Source organism: Dermacentor albipictus, chromosome 1 (genome assembly GCF_038994185.2).
Source record: "Dermacentor albipictus isolate Rhodes 1998 colony chromosome 1, USDA_Dalb.pri_finalv2, whole genome shotgun sequence".
Lineage (NCBI taxonomy): Eukaryota > Metazoa > Arthropoda > Arachnida > Ixodida > Ixodidae > Dermacentor > Dermacentor albipictus.
Genome location: NC_091821.1, coordinates 41,602,751 through 41,620,148, shown reverse-complemented (window position 1 = coordinate 41,620,148; position 17,398 = coordinate 41,602,751). Strand labels below are relative to the sequence as shown.

The 17,398-nt window shown below is 44.8% G+C and overlaps 1 protein-coding gene across 4 annotated transcripts in view; it reads right to left on the bottom strand.

The window, feature by feature from the left end:
• The window catches only part of drosha (ribonuclease 3 drosha), a 213,848-nt gene that overhangs the window by 64,282 nt on the left and 132,168 nt on the right, over window positions 1-17,398 (bottom strand). For all 4 annotated transcript variants that reach the window (XM_065438063.2, XM_065438068.2, XM_065438088.2 and 1 more), the window contains 3 exons: window positions 11,652-11,767; window positions 11,012-11,065; window positions 3,804-3,907 (listed from right to left, as the gene is read on the bottom strand). In XM_065438063.2, the coding sequence (XP_065294135.1) occupies window positions 3,804-3,907; window positions 11,012-11,065; window positions 11,652-11,767 (274 nt within the window). The remainder of the gene's footprint in view (window positions 1-3,803; window positions 3,908-11,011; window positions 11,066-11,651; window positions 11,768-17,398) is intronic.

Below are 17,398 nucleotides of genomic sequence, written 5' to 3'. Positions count from 1 at the left end.
GCGTGATGAGCTGCGAGAAAGCAGACGCTTGTTCAGAGCCCCAAGAGAAAGGAACGTCTTTCTTCAGGAGGTCAGTCAGGGGACGGGCAACATGGGCGAAATTTTCCACAAACCTGCGGAAGTATGAGCATAGGCCAATAAAGCTGCGAACATCTTTGGCACAAGCTGGTACGGGGAAATTCTGCACAGCGTGAACTTTAGCTGGGTCGGGGCGAATGCCTGATGAATCGACGAGGTGTCCGAGCATAGTTATTTGGCGGTGACCGAAGTGGCACTTGGACGAGTTGAGCTGCAAGCCAGCGGTGCGAAAAACAGAAAGAACAGATGAAAGTCTTTCAAGATGAGTCGCAAAAGTTGAAGAGAATACGATGACGTCATCCAAGTAGCACAAACAGATGGACCATTTCAAACCACGCAAGAGCATGTCCATCATTCGTTCAAAGGTCGCCGGGGCATTGCACAAGCCAAAAGGCATTACCCGGAACTGATATAGGCCGTCTGGTGTGACGAATGCGGTCTTTTCATGGTCCATTTCGTCCACGGCAATTCGCCAATATCCAGAGCGAAGGTCTATAGATGAAAAATAAGTGGCACCATGGAGACAATCCAGAGCATCGTCAATGCGGGGAAGTGGATATACATCTTTCTTGGTGATCGTGTTTAGATGACGATAGTCAACGTAGAATCACCAGCTGATATCCTTCTTTTTGACGAGAACAACAGGGGACGCCCATGGGCTGGAAGAGTTTTCAATAATCCCTTTGGCAAGCATCTTGTCAACCTCGCTCTGGATAACTTGTCGTTCAGAGGGCGACACCCGGTATGGGCGTCTGCGAACAGGTGCTGCATCGCCGGTATTTATCCGATGTGTGACGACTGTAGTTTGACACAAAGGGCGATCGTTCAGATCGAAAATGTCGGAGTAGGAGTCGAGGAGGCCACGGAGCTGTGTGGCTTCTTGGGTTGAGAGGTCCGGTGCAATCATCTTTGTAAAGTCGTCAGTCGGTACTGATGCAGAAGGCGCAGAATGAGCAGTGGTCGAAGACGGCGCAACAGATAGAGCAGAAATGTGGCACTCGTGCGTTGGTGACAACGTGGCAAGAGACATGCCTTGAGGAACTACTTGTGGGCACTGTCCGAAATTTAGGATGGGAAGACATGTCTGATTGTCCGCAACAGAAACGATGGTGTGTGGGAAGGAGACATTGTAAGAAAGCAGGACTGACGTCGCGGGAGTAAGGACATAGTCTCTGTCAGGTACAGGTGGGCTGGCTAAAACAGGGATGAAGGTTGCTGCAAGAGATGGCAGGCGTATAAAATCCGCGGAACAAAGTTGAGCTGGTGCTTGATCTGGAAGGTCAATGGGAACAGGTAGGGGTAGGTCAAGTTGTACAACACCGGCGGAACAGTCAATCAGAGCAGAATGGGCCAACAAAAAGTCGAGTCCGAGGATCACATTATGAGGGCAATGTTCAAGCACACTAAACAAAACGGACGTGTGGCGACCGGCGACACTGACACGAGCAGTACACATTCCAAGCACAGCCGGAGTTGCACCATCAGCGACCTGGAGCAGTCGAGTCGGAGCATGGGTAAGTACTTTCTTCAAGCGCGTTCGAAGCTCCGCACTCATGATGGAAATTTGGGCTCCAGTGTCGATGAGTGCTGTAACGGGCAAACCATCCACGTCCACGTCCAGAAGGTTCCGATTAGTAGGCAGGGTCAGCAGAGGAATTCCAGGCCGGTGTTCTAGAGCAGCGTCACCTCCAGGAGCTGCCCCAGTTAGTTTCCCGTCAGAGAGCAGCGACGGTAAGCTGGGGATGGAGAGCGACGCAGCTGGGGTGAACGGGAGCGGCGACTATGTGGTGATGGCGATCGGCTGGTCGCGGTGGCTCGAGCGGTGTCAGGTGCGTCTTCAACCTCGGTGGAGAGTGATGGCGGGCAAGGATTCAGTGGGGAGCGGCGGTAGGCGGGAAAGCTTGGTCGTGAGTGGGCTGGCCAGGAACTTTGACAGTGGCGAGAGATGTGGCCCACACGTCCACAGTAAAAGCAGATGGGTCTATCGTCATGGGTGCGCCATTCGGCCAGGTTGCGATAGCTCGGATATGGACCGTATTGGCTCCGGTGAACAGGGGCAGAGGCAGCAGATGAAGCAAAGTCAGCACGGCTGTCGGAGCAGATGGATGGAAGACCTACATTGGCAAGTTCTTGGCGAATGACCGACTGAATGAGGGACACAAGCGGCTGGGAATCGTCAAAGCAGTGCGTGACTGGCGTGGAAGGAGACGCTGCTTCGATTTCTCGCCAAACGATACGTACGACGTTCTCGCTGGAGGTGGACTCACGCGGTGGACAAATGTCTTCGCACGCTGACGAAGCTGTGGTATTAGGTAGACGAGTAAACTGTCGAACTATGCGGCGACTCTTCGCGTCTTCAAAGCGGCGACATTCGTGAATTATCTCACTGACCATTGTGATGTTCTTATAAACAAGCAGGTTAAACGCGTCGTCCGCGATGCCCTTTAAGACGTGGCTGACCTTGTCTGCCTCTGCCATATTGTTATCTACTTTGCGGCAAAGAGCGAGGACGTCCTGGATATATGCCACGTAAGATTCAGTGGACGTCTGTACACGGGTCCCAAGGTCCTTCTTCGCAGCACGTTGGCGGCCGACGGGTTTGCCGAACAAATCTCTAAGCTTCTGTTTACACTGGTCCCAACTCGTAATCTCTTCTTCATGTGTTTCGAACCAGACCCGTGCTGTTTTCTTGAGGTAGAATATTATATTAGCCAGCATAAGCGTGTTATCCCACCTGTTGTGTGCGCTGACCCGTTCATAATTCTGTAACCAGTCGCCAACGTCAACGTTGTCAATCCCGGAAAACATGCCAGGGTCGCGAGGCTGGGCCAGGATGACCGTCGGTGGCGACGCCGGGGCCGCAGTTGAACTCTCTCCTTCGGATGACATGGCGGCCAGGTTACGTTCGCTGCGGAGCTCCGTCTTGCTCAAGTGATTACCCTGCACCTCCACCAATGATGTTATGGGAAGGAAGAAGCGTTCGTCTATTTACAAGTGGCTTTTAATGGCTGAGCCAACAAGCGTAGAGCATCGATACTGTTAAACACTTCTTCGTCGTCTCTAAGACCACCATCAGCGTCGTCTTCTTGCCACATTACCGACTGTGACAATATTTTTGAGGGTGAAATGATGGAATGGATAAGGACTATGTCGGCAAGGTTCAAGTCTAAAAGCTGCAAAGCTGACTCTGCAGTAGCTTGGGCCAACGTTGGTACCTGATAAGACAGCAACCGTGATGAGTTCCCCAGCTTATTAACAAGGTGTAGACTGGTCCGAATTGAAACAGTCAACGAAACAGGTTTTCATCACAAAATTGTTCAATATGCATAACTGCATGCCAAGAGTGTTACTACAATGTTGAAAAGCAATTCCACACAAGTGTTTTATTAGTTCTTTCTGTCCCGAACAGTAATGAAATGGTACTGTCTTCCCTAGTGAACTTTTTATTTTTGGACCTAGACTGAAGGTTGTGCAACATGATTATATTAAATTTCATGACAAATTAGTTATAGTTAAATGCACCTGGTCTACTTGCATACTATATTTTTTTTTGCATTATGCTTACTCTGTACACTTCATCACTTTTCTATTGTAACTCCCTGCTTTATAGTGCCCTACACACACCACACACTGAGGGCAGAACGAATGACAAAACTGGTGGTGTTACAGTGCAGCCATTGAGACTGTCTTGCATGGTAGAATGGCTAAAATGAGGTGCTTCTTACAAGGTTAGGTTGTTGAATCCAATGCTGCGGTGAGTGAAGGCTTTGGCCAGCAGTCGTATGTGGGTAAACTCAATGCCAGTCAGCTGTTCAAACTCATTCAGTTTCTGCAAAATTAGAATGACAGCAACAACAATCACTTCATTTTGTAGCCAGATAACTTAATGGCATGGTACTACTAGTTTAGCACAGAGAAACCATTCAATCATATTGCAACATTCAATTGTATTCAACAGTTATGTTTAAATACCAGCAAAGCTAAGGGCATGGCTGTTATGTGAATTATATAACTGCTGCTATTACATAAATACTCAGTAAAAAGCTAAATATCTGGTTATGTATTTTTGAGGAATTAAATTGATTTTGTGTAGTGTCTGCTGTCATATAATTACTGACTATACTCATTCCTCAAACAACTAATGTTCGCATTTTATTCTCTTCAAAGCAGACTAATGTACACATAGATTACAATTGCTGATGCGCCATAAAATACATTTTCATTACTAGAACATTGCTACAATGCGCAATAATGTAAACAATGCTGCCTTTATTAATTTTGTTACTACTATTATGCATGTTACAGCAGGAAGCCTTCTTTGGCTTTCATATGTTGCAACACAAGATGGCTTTTCCCTAGTTTTTAAAACATCTTATTTAGCAGTATACGAATATCAAAATTCTTTAATACAAATACAGAACTCTGAATATTGAATAATAATAAGCAGGTGAACTTATCAGCAATTTGTTGACTTTAACATGTAAAACATTACAATTATGTTGCTAACAACAAAAAAAATAGTTTAGCAAGCCATTACAGTAAAAGCTTATTTTGCCATTACCAATTAAAAAAATGCAGGAATCTACAGTGTCTGGTTTCCCAAACCTATACATTATTCAGCATCAAATGCTCATCAACTAGGAGGCATTTGGCCCTGCACAAGCAGCTACACAATGCTTTTACCATCAAGCAATAAACTCGGGAATAAGTAATGCAGAAGTAATGACAAATGAGCTAGGCAAAAAGCAATACAAAGTGGCAGTGTATGTTTGTCTGCAAACATAGTTTATAAAAGAACTGCTGAAACACAGTATCCTTTTTCCTGCATTTTGCGCCACATGTATGCAGGACTCCTGTAGTACAGCACGTGTGGCAAGCCCATTCTAGTAAGGGGGTGAAAAGGAAGCACTTTTTTTTAGATAAGTACTGTATGCAAAAATACAAATAAAATGAAAGCAAAATAAAGCGGCAATAAATAGAGTACAAAATTTGCATGACTGAAATCTACTGAAGGGACTGTAAAATTTGGCACACATTTAAAACATTTAAGACCAATGAGTAAAGCCAACAGCCCACTAAGCATTGTTTTCGTAGCTAAGGGATGTATGAGAGTGGGAAAATGGGTAATGTGCATATGTGGCTCAAATTGACTGTGCTAGTTATGCGAGAAGTCATCAGTGGGTGGCCGCAGAGAAGACATAAGAACCAGAAGTCACGCTTAGACTCAAAGGAGAACAGCCAGGAGAAAAAATAAAAGTAGAAGGATGGACCACTCAGTCTTGCAACATCTCACAGCATATGTTTCGTGACCGTGAACATTTTAAGGAATTCAAAAGGAATCCGATTGTGACAATTCAGCCGTTATGTATGAATCCAAAACAGAATGCTTGCAATATATGCGCCGATCTAGGGAGAGTCAGAAAAATGAGAGATGGTGTGCTGGTGTGGGTGTCCATTCAATAGCGCAAACTGTGACAGAAAAATCAGTTGTGCTGGTGGAAAACCACCCAGACGGCAACCATAGTGCTGAAGGGTCCCCGAAACAGTTTTTGTTGTATGCCTAGATACAGGATAACTTTCAAGGAATGCTTTCTCATAAGAATTTCGAGTGAGTGCACCATAATAAAACAGGTACAAGTGGTTAAGCATTATCCTCCTCTCAAACTGCTGCTTTCCCCCACGTTTACACCCTGCGGCTATCGCTATGTCCTGCCTCTTCCATGCAGTGACGCAAGCCTTGTCTACTTCCATTTGATTTGAATTGAGGGAGTGTCTGCATGTCTTTCCTGTGCAATGTATACACACTTTCTGGGTGGGAAGCGGAGAGGGTACCACTACACCAAAGTCCAACTCAAGATGGCGACTTTCTGACGGACATTTTGAGACGTTGTAAGGCACATTCAATTGCCTTCGCAATGCTTTATTTTTTTATCTCGGCTTGTAGCAATATCTTTCTGCTACCATTCTGGGCAAATTATACACAAAACTTGGCTCTCTGACAAATGCGGAACCTGCAGTCGCTGATGAAAGCATATTTCTTTTCAAAACTGCATTGACCAAGGAGGTTGGTGTTGACATTGACGCTCAGCGCTCGCCTCTTCTACAGCAAGCAGTCACTGCAGTTTACTCCTTGCACACACCTGCAGTGCAAGATGAGTGTACTGCAGCACTGGTACCATTCAAGTTCCTGCTGCCACAGAAGATATTACTGCTCCTATTTTCATGCGAGTACCCCTTCGTGTCCCATAAACTGCTATCACTAGAGCTGTAGCAGACGATCTGAATTCTCAGGTGGAAGCAGGCCACTGGTTTGAAGAAACATCCACATTTATTGCATTTGTGCACTTATTTTTAAGGGTACACAAGTTACTATGCATATCTGTGCTATTAAAAAATAACCTTAAAAGACCCCTCACCAGGTCAGACCATGTTGAGTTGATAAGCACAGTGCATACAATGCACGCTAATGATCGTGTCTGCTAAGTATTACATTCCCACGTGCTGCGGACAGAGCTTAAATCTTAAACCAAGCGCCGTTTGCCCTTCTTTTTGTGGGTGCCGCATTCCTAACCTAAGAGTCGACGTCAATCATGCAGGTGCACCTACAACATCGCCGTGTTGTGACGTCACTCATAGTGTGTGGGGATGCGCGATTCTTGCGCGTCCCCTGATATCTTGTTTTCTTCCATCTCCTGCAATCCCGCTTCACCGCGTGGCCTGCGTGACGCCCGCGGCAGTCGGTGTGGTTGAAGCGCAGTGCGAGAGATGGCGCGAGTGTTGCGCTGCTACCGGTGGGGTTATTTGGGCGCGGGAGTGGAAGGCGCTCGCTCTTGGGCGGCGAATAGGCGAACTCAGCGGACGTCCCACGCGTGCGCCAATCCATGCTTCTGCGAGACCGTCTCGCGTGGCTGCCTTCGAACGCGCCACCGTTCGTGTGACAGTACGCGCAAACGACCAGGCGTTGGGATCCAGCATGGGGCGAACATATTCGCTCGTTATCCGGTCGCGGTGAATCGGACTTCTAGATTTGTCGCGCACCCATCGGCATGTTTTGTGGATAGCAACTCGGCTAGCAGGCATTGATCTATGAAAGGTGCAATAAATGCCCTTGTGATTGTTTGCACTACTGTGTTGTCATTCCTTTGTCCCAAGAGCACGGGAGGAGAACCCCACAAGTGGCACATGACTTCGAGAATTATTCAAGGCAACATCAGTTATTTGTTTAATCTTTGCTTCCATAGACAAATTGAAGTTTAGAGAAATAATAGGATATACAAACCGAATGTCTGCGTGTTTTTGTTTCACTTCGTACCATAGTGAGAGAGAACTAGTGCCGTTTCGTCTGCTTGTTCCCACATTGTGCAGCCATGTGTGCAGAGACCGAAACTATGTCATATTCTACCATGTTCCAGCACTGTGATCATGCCTTTCATTTTATTGCACCTACCTCAGTGCTCATGATTGTGGCACCGATTTATACAGCTAATCAGGTGTTCTCATGCAGAGTGCACAAAATTGTCTGCTTCGTGAAAAGAGACAAACTCAACAGCTCGCACCCAAGACTGTCACCGGAAGTGCACCACTCAGCAAAAATGCGTGTGTGAGAGGGAGAAAAAAATAAGGTGGGGCCCATGACGCATTTGTCATGCGATCCTTTAGCTCCAGTATGGGAGAACACAGGGAAGGAATTTCATTTGCGGAGGCTAGATGGGGCAAGTGGAGAGAGGGTCTATGTTGGCAGTGGCACTCGCCTCCTGAAATCAGGGGTTCGCGGAGCTTCAAATATTTCTATTTCTGCTATTAATGAATATTAATGAACTAAATTGAAAAATTCTTGTGGTAGAGCGCTCCTTAGAGGCCAGATAACTTCCAGTATACAGGTAACCAAAATTTGCTGTGGCTTGGTGAGGGACCCTTTAATGAAGTGGCATGTTTCACGCATTCAAGATGACATAATGTTGCTAGCCAATAGGATCACTTGCCTGAGTGACATCAAGGGGCAGCTGAAAACTGCGGGGTGTTTTCAGCAGCGATTGGTAGTGATGTACATTTTTCATACCTTATAATAAATTACACATTTTGAGCAGAAGAAAGGGGGTTAACCGAGGGGCCCGATTTTTATTAGTCATATCAGAAGAAGCCAACAAACGCCGACACCAAGGACAACATAGGGGAAATTACTTGTGCTTAATAAATGAAATAAAGAAATGAAGAATTAATGGAAATTAAAGTGGATGAAAAAACTACTTGCCGCAGGTGGGAACCGAACCCACAACCCTCGCATTTCGCGTGCGATGCTCTACCACTTGGGACCCTCGGTTAACCCCCTTTCTTCTCCTTTATTACATAACAAGGGTCTCGAATCCGGCTACATTGATGCCTTCAGGTAGCATATGTGGGTTTATTAAACAGTTGCCTTCACCCAAAAAGATCACGTTCTCGTGACGCCTGCGGCAAAAAGGACGTCCCACGTCCGCCGCCAAGGTCTGTGTGTGGTGGCGCTGGCTAACACTCCCAGGGTTCTACTAGGACACATAAATACCCAAGAAAGTGGATGGGAAAACAGCGCCTCGGTAGCTCAAGTGGTAGAGCATCGCATGCGAAATGCGAAGGTTGTGGGTTCGGTTCCCACCTGCGGCAAGTTGTTTTTTCATCCACTTTAATTTCCATTAATTCTTCATTTCTTTATTTCATTTATTAAGCACAAGTAATTTCCCCTATGTTGTCCTTGGTGTCAATGTTTGTTGGCTTCTTATGATATGACTAATAAAATCGGGACCCTCGGTTAACCCCCTTTCTTCTCGTTTATTACATAACGAGGGTCTCGAATCCGGCTACATTGATGCCTTCAGGTAGCATATGTGGGTTTATTGACCAGTTGCCTTCACCCAAAAAGATCACGTTCTCGTGACGCCTGCGGCAAAAAGGACGTCCCACGTCCGCTGCCAAGGTCTGTGTGTGGTGGCGCTGGCTAACACTCCCAGGCTTCTACTAGGACACATAAATACCCAAGAAAGTGGATGGGAAAACAGCACCGCGGTAGCTCAAGTGGTAGAGCATCGCACGCGAAATGCGAAGGTTGTGGGTTCGGTTCCCACCTGTGGCAAGTTGTTTTTTCATCCACTTTAATTCCCATTAATTCTTCATTTCTTTATTTCATTTATTAAGCACAAGTAATTTCCCCTATGTTGTCCTTGGTGTCAATGTTTGTTGGCTTCTTATGACATTTTGAGCAGAGCACTCAAATTCATCTCTTATTGATCATAAGGACCTACCCTAATGACTCAGCACATTTGTACACAATCATCAAAATTGTTTCAGGGTCCCTTTAACGCCAAACTGGGTACACATTTACAAGTTCATCATCATCATCGTCATCATCATCATCATCATATTTTAAGTCCACAGCAGGACGAAGGCCTCTCCCTGCGATCTCCAATTAACGCTATCTCGCGCCAATCGATTTCAATTAGCGCCTGCAAATTCCTTAATTTCATCACCCCACCTAGTCTTCTGACATCCTCGACTGCACATTCCTTCTCTTAGTACCCATTCTGTAACCCTAATGGTCGAACGGTTATCTAACCTGCACATTACATGACCTGCCCAGCGCACTTTCTTTCTCTTAATGTCAATTAGAATACTGGCTATCCCCATTCGCTCTCTGATCTACACCACTCTATTCTTGTCTCTTAACGTTAGGCCTATCATTCTTCATTCCATCACTATTTGTGCAGTCCTTAACTTGTTTTCGAGTTTCTTTGTCAGTCTCCAAGTTTCTGTCCTATATGTTAGCACCGGTAAAATGCACTGATTGTACACCTTCCTTTTCAATGATAATGGTAAGCTTCCCGTCAGGAGCTGACAATGCCTACCGTATGTAATCCAACCCATTTTTATTCTTCTATGAATTTCTTTATCATGATCAGGGTTCCCTGCAGTGCGATTAATTGACCTAGGTAAACGTACTCCTTCACAGACTCTAGAGGCTGACTGGCGATCTTGAACTCTTGTTCCTTTGCTTGGATATTGATCATTATTTTTATCTTCTGCATATTAATGTTCAGCAAGGTAAATAGAAACAAATGTAAAGAATTATGTTTTATTGTGCCCAGTCAGCAATATATTTATTATATTTAGAATATTCGTGTCATTTCTAGTACTAGAAACATTTTGAATACTTAGCTTGCAAACCAAACATGAGTACAGTCCACACCCGCTGCAACAGATCTGCATACAGCATACTTTCAAATGCAACACACCATTCTTCTCACTTCATTTGTTCTGCCCATATTGTCAATGCAACAAATTCAGCTTTTAACAAAGACAGCTATAAAGGACGATCGGGTACAATGGATAAATTTTAGGCAAAGTTTGTCTGATGGTGTAATGCAATGTACACTGCTGCAGTGATGTGTGCATGCAGCAGTGCATTTCATGCATTTCTCACTGCTCGCAGAATGTGAAAAAATGCATTATTTCTTAAGGAATGCACACCCTAATGGCAAAGTTCCCAAGCAACATCTGAAGGAGAGTTTTGGATCATCGACACACAAGGCTCAATGCTGTCCATTCCCATAGATTATCTCTGGCCCACTACTGTCAGCTCAGTGCCAAGCAAGTGCAGAGGGTGCCGCTATGCCTAACCAGCTTAGCTTCGAAACTAGCATATGGTGCTTCAAAAAAACACCAATGATTGCAAAATGCACTGTTTTCATAACATTTTATTTCTCATCACACCGATTTGCCCTATTTTTAATCTGTCCCAGAAAATTATTCTGCAACTTATTTCATAAATTTGGACACTCAGGATTACTATTAGGAAAAGCCAGTTAGCAAAAGTATACATCAGCATAAATTGCCCAACACTGCGCACCACACATCAGCATACGAACTAGGCTCACTTAATAATTTTGCAGTTTAAAGCACTTACCTTCAGCAGCGGAACGGAGTCAATCCACTTTCTATCACCCTCAGGCACTTGTTCCTGTAAGCATACAACACACATTTCAACACAGCTGTTGTGCTTCAGCGAAACACAATTGCTCAAATCACAAACGAGGCACCACAGAGGCCAAGGCTCAAGCCATCAGCTGTGAGCATTTGCATGTGAGTGTTACAAATACACATGCTCCAATATGCCTGCAAGATGGAAACTTCACTCACACAAGATATGATGGCTGAACTTTAAAAGAGCATCCACAAGTTTGGATGCTATGGAGAAGCAAGCTTGGGGCATAGATAGTATGGTGATGCTAATATCTGCAAACTACTACATTTACATGCCCTGCAAGAACAGCTGAATTGCTAAATGCACATTAATTAAACCAGAACACCTCTGAACAGCAATGGCAACTCCCTGGGTGCAGCCATAATTTGAATTGGACCATTGTGACTGTATGTGAGAATTCATCAGACAGCACTAGGAGAGTGGCAGCACATGCTTTTCATAAGTGCAAACAACAGTCAAAAAGGTATGCGCTTCGGGTCTTCAATATAAACAGTGGAAAGTGTATGTGAACAGCACAACCAGTGCACCACTCGAACGCTTAAGGCATAGATAACAATGTCACCTGCAAGGGGTGTGGTGGGTAGTTGACCCAGACGTCCAGAAGATCAGGCTCCGAGAAAAGAGTTGTAGAAAAGACCCTGTCAGCCACTTTGATGCCACTGTCTAGAAAAAGGGCACCTAAGGAAGACATGAATAAAATAGGCAAGGATAGAAAATAGGAGACTGGAATGTTCTGCCTGATCAGGAAAGGCAGACCTATTTCAGACAGCAGGCATTCAACATATCCTCTCAATGTATTATCAACACAAAGATGTTCATGGTGCACAACCTCAATTTAAATAGTCTTATAACCAGTCTTCAAGTACTTTCTTTTTTGTGATGCAATGAGAGCTTTATTGTCTAAAGAATCTAGACTTGAAGTAGTTAATGAGAAGAAAGGCTAGGAATTTAAGAAAAAAAAAGATTTCCAACACACAAAGAAAACTAATGAAATCTCTCTGAAGAAATATATGCTAGCTTAAGGGCACCTTTGAGCACCAATAAACAGACAAAACAATGTAAAATTTCAAAAAGTTCAGTTAAACGTTAATTTAACAAAGTCGGTAAAATCAGTAATTTGCTTTGTTATATCCAAATTATGTAATACAGTCGAACCCACTTATAACAATCCCAGATATAATGACCACATTTCTGCGCATTTATGATTTTCTGACCCTGCCTATTGAAACTGCTTCCAGCTAAAACAAACATTGTTTAAATCGCCGTACCGTTACAATGTACGCTTTGAACCCGATCATGGCAAAAAGAGGGCACGCATGAGATACTGAAGTATGGAAGTGTGACCAAAGTGGGTTTGCGGCTGTGCACGCCTTGCTCTAGTTCAACCGCGACAATGATACGGTCTTCAAGATGAGCAAGTGACTGCCATGTGCGAATTTCAGAAGCCACGAAGAAAGTTACGCGTGGTCTTGTGCTTCGAAGGTACAGTTTCAACTAGAGGGAACTGTGGTGCTAGTGTATATGGGACCTACGAGCAGGGCAGTTCAGGGACCACGGGAATAATGGGTAGTACATAGATTTGCCTAAACCTCGCCCACCTGGCTTTAAATGTCTTCATGACTTTGCAAAGTGATCAATTTCAAGAAAGTACTGCATTACAAATCATTACACAAGCACTAGTAAAATTGTTCGACGGCAGGATTCAAACACAGTACTTCTAGCAGAGAAGCCCTATGTTGAAATCACATGCGGAACCACTGAAATTAGCAGCGATTATGTCCACTTGCAGAGTATCATTACCCGCTGCATTGAAAGAAGTATAAATTGCTTTGAAATTTAGGCCAGTTTAGGCCCAGAAAAAACGTAATAAATGAAGCCACAAGAATGTCTGAAGTCCCAAGCACGAAGATAAAACAAATCCATGTACTATCCATCATTTACATGGTGGCTGAACGATCGTAGCGTCAGATTTGTTTCTCACGGTGTCTACCAAGTTGACATTTCTAAATTCCCTGAGTTTTCCAGGTTTTCCCTGAGTGCTATTGCAAAATTCCCTGAGTAATGAAGAACTATGTTTTATGTCAAGACGGGCTGAAACCATATTGCCCGAAGTTATCACTCTCTAGTAAGCACATCAAAAAACTTTTAAAAAGAAACAACTTAATTCAATTTGAATACTATGGAGTAGTGTTTATGTTATTCAAGAAGAGAATAGAAGGAAGGGGTTAGTAAAATGCACAGCAAATAAAATGTATCCGAAAAAAATTGCAAATCGAGTGGGACATTCTCAAATACAAATAAAAAGGAGATGCATACAGAAGAAAATATTTTCGAATATGAGCTGTTTCTATCAACTGATAGTAAGTTCAGTGGTATGAGGCCCGAACTTTGTCACAGTTGAGATTCTCTCTCAACAGCTTGTGAGTCAACCTTAGCTGTCCTGACATACTCTCAGCCCGCGCACGACGCCTCAGTGTTGTGTTTCACTGCTTTAAAGAGTTTATTTTGGTTTGGATGAGGGGGGGACAGCTGCATCTTGGCATTAGCCAACCCTTTGTTTATTGAGCTCAAGCTCCTTCAAAACGGCGGCAGCACGCTTCCTTTCCCGTTCATTCCTCAATGCGCAGGTCCTTTCTAGAAAGTTGTTGTCATCCTTCCGCCACTTGTTCGCCCCACGGACCATTTGTTGAAGCATTTTCTTGGTTAGTTACACAATCCAAGTCCAATTTTTCGAACTCACTAGGGGCTGCGAAAACGTCCGAAAAATTGGACAGTTGGAAAAAAGAAATGCATGTCATTTACTGCCCTTAAGGGCTCAAACCACCACAAGCACATTCAAAAATGCTCTGAAGGCCTGTCGGTTCATGTATTAGGCATATCGGTGCTTGTACTCTGACAGGAGATACCGGGTGCATGCGTGTATAATTAAGGAATACATACTGTGTCCCGTGGCAATAGCCCCTTTCCATGCTTGTTATGCTTCACTGCAATACGTTTGCATATGCTTCACCAAGTGACAGTTCAGTACAGAAGCGAAGCTGACTTTCTGGAACCGGCATTATGCACGTACCATGCTTTCCAAGCTTCTAAGCCAATCGCGAGGACCACAAAGGCAGAGTCGGTGCCATTGCTGGCAGCAGCGAATTCTTTCTATAAAAAACACGGCACCCAACGGCAAAAAGCTTAATAGCGAACATTGAAGCAGCTAGGTCTAGGGTTGCGGCAGTGGTGGCTATGGCTGCCAGCGGATCTGCGTGCGAGAGTGCCGGTTTGAGGTGGCGAGGTAATCAAAACGGCAGCGGTAGTGGCTTTGATTAATGCCGTTTTGGACCTGCAGTTATGGTAAAACGTCCAGAAAATCAAACGGTGAAGGGTTCTTGCATCCGAAATTTCAGACGTTCTGATACATTGACTCAATGGAAACGTGGTGGTGCCGCGAAGCCGTCCAAATTATCGGGCATCCAGAAAGTCGGTCGTTGAATGTACACTGGCAACTCCTCCAGCCGACGACAGGGCATCAAAGACGATTCATTATGATTCCTGTCTGTTACTCGTGCCAGTATTACCGCGACTTTAAACCCTTTCAATAAATTTACAGCTAATTTTTCTTGATAGAGGCACAAATTCCCCGAGTTCTCCCCGAGTTCTTCCAGACTACTCAAGATCCCTGATAATTCTCGGTTTTCCCGGTTGGTAGACACCCTGTCTCTAGTAATTCTAGGAAACTCTAGGAGGCGTACAGCCTAAACAGCATGGCATGGGGTGCCATGCTGTTTCGATAGAACTTCGCAGAACGGCAGCATACCGCAAAGTTTATGCTTCCAGCCAACTAGAATGCTTCACTCTTGTGTGCAGAATACAGCCATGTCTTGCTGGTAGTAAAATATATCACAAGCTCCTGAATAAAAAATGACGGCTGTGCTTGCAGTTTTGAAATGACAGGTGATCGGAACATCACGCTGTTTTAAGCTATGTGCTGCTGCATTTCGTTCTTTATATGGATGTTTCTAACAAAGTTTACAGCTAAGTGCGGGAAGGCACCGGAAACAAAAATTGTACTGACAATCTGGTTTTTGGACTAAGGTGCTGTTGAATTATAACTGCTGAAGCCTGCTTCAGTGCGGTTAATTTCTGAACATTTTTAAGGGCAAGCCCATATACTGACATGTGTGCTTGTTTCCATTTTTTGGGTGAGTGCTTTTCACCGGCTAACAAATGGTAAATGTTATCGCTCAGCGCAGGATGCATTTGCATGTATTGGAAATTTCTCGCATGCTCTCGATGGTTCTATCCGTTGTCTGTTGTCACCGAACCACGTGTAATCTGACTGTATGTGCGACCGAACTGTGTAGTACTTTCTGGAAGACACAGGGGCAGCAGCGATTACTCTGGAACCTTTGCCGACCCACGTATAAAAGCTGATGCACTTGACCCACAGAGCAGATTTTCGATGATCGTCGACTTTGCTCGCCGCTATGGTTGTAGTTGAGTGTTACTTGTTTTGCTGGGCACAAGTTCGCCCAATGAAGAGTAAAATTTGGAACTCACAGTTTTCACACTGCGTCATTCTTCACCGTCACACCAAGTGATAATATAACAAACTACTGATGTAAAGATCACTTTTCACAGAACTACTGAATTTGCTACAAATGGTTTCGACTTTACAGTTAAATTTCAATATAACTAATTACAGTCAAACCTTGTTTGTTAATAAATACCTGCTTAATGTGTAATTGTGGTTTAAACATAGTCGCGAAGGTTCCCCCACCCAGCCCCCATTGAACTCCACATATTGGCTGACCACTTAAGCCGTAGTCGCTCCGTGCTCACCAAACGGTTAGTGCATACTACGAGGAGGAGTCAGAGCAGCAAATGCAATGCGTCGCTGACGTTGTCGAACTAGCCAAGCCACCAGTTGTGTACGCCGCTATGTTCAGATCGCACCCTCGGTGCAATCGATGTGTGCGGCTATAGTGCGCAGCAGTCGGGAATGCCCATAGCGCCACCGCTAACTTCGAGGGTGTTGCGGGAAAGCTCACCGCCTGTCAACAGAGCGCACGTGATCTAGGGTGGTGGAGTTTGATATATCCATTTTACGTCCAACCCTGTTCGAAATGAAATGGGTTCGGCAGTGCAGTGATGGCCCCAGCTAACCGGCCCTTCGTTTTCCTGATGCAGATGCAGTTCTTCAACGTACCTTGGCTGCTATTCTTGGACAGCCTTGCCGGTGTTACGCCTTGCTGTACCGATGTCAGCCTGAAAGGCAACCCACCATCTACCTTGCTGACTTGGCCTCCCGGAATGTGGCACCCCCTCGATCCTCTACGAGTGGAATTCAGTGCACTGTGGGGATTCAAACCGCTACGACCAACCCAGCCCGACCAACACCCACCACCATACGTGGAAATCCGACTGAATCACTCCTATCAAGCGACAAGCGTCACTGCCGATCAGGATATAAAGCCTGTTTGGCTGCAAGCTCCTTTCAGTGCGTTCGGCTGCATAGTAGTAGCCCCAGCTAACCGGCCCTTCATTTTCCTGATGCAGGTAACTAACTGGCGTTGCCTTTTTGCCAAGAAGTTGAGTTATAGGGGTATTATTGTGCTATTGAACCCACATCGTTGGCACAAAATTGCTCACGATTGTGCTCGAATGTTACTGAACTTGCCCTTGTTAGCGTATGATATCGAGACAAACCCTGGGCCTCTTTATAATGTTGAGGCTGCCTGTTCTCCTGATCTACTTCAGATATTACAATATCTGCAGTGTGGGCAATCAATGATACTTGGCGAGCTTAAATCAATTAATGAGAAACTCTCTGACCACGACAAAACTTTCGAGGACCTGAGAACCAGGCTAGGAATAATTGAATCCGAGTTCATGTCACTTATATCCTTGAAGTCCAGAGTTGAACGAAGCACAGTCGGCCACGAATGAGTGCTTGGCTCAAGTATCTCTTGACAGCCTGCATCGTAGACACTGAAAATAGGGCTCGATGCAACAACTTGGTGTTTTACGGTTTAACTGACAGGCCAAATGAACCCTGGTCTGAAAGCGAGAATTTAATCATTGACCATTGTCATCAGTTCCTTGACGTTGACAATCAACCACGTGATATTGAACGTGCTAATAGACTGAGTACTTACACAAAAGGGAAACAAAGACCTATTATTGTCAGGTTTGTACACTTTAAGGACAAAGATCACATACTTTCTGCGTGCAAAAAATTTAAGGGAATAGATTACAGTGTCAGTGAAGACTTCTCGCCTGAAACTCGTTTTGCTCGAAAAAAAACTTTTTCAGTTTGCA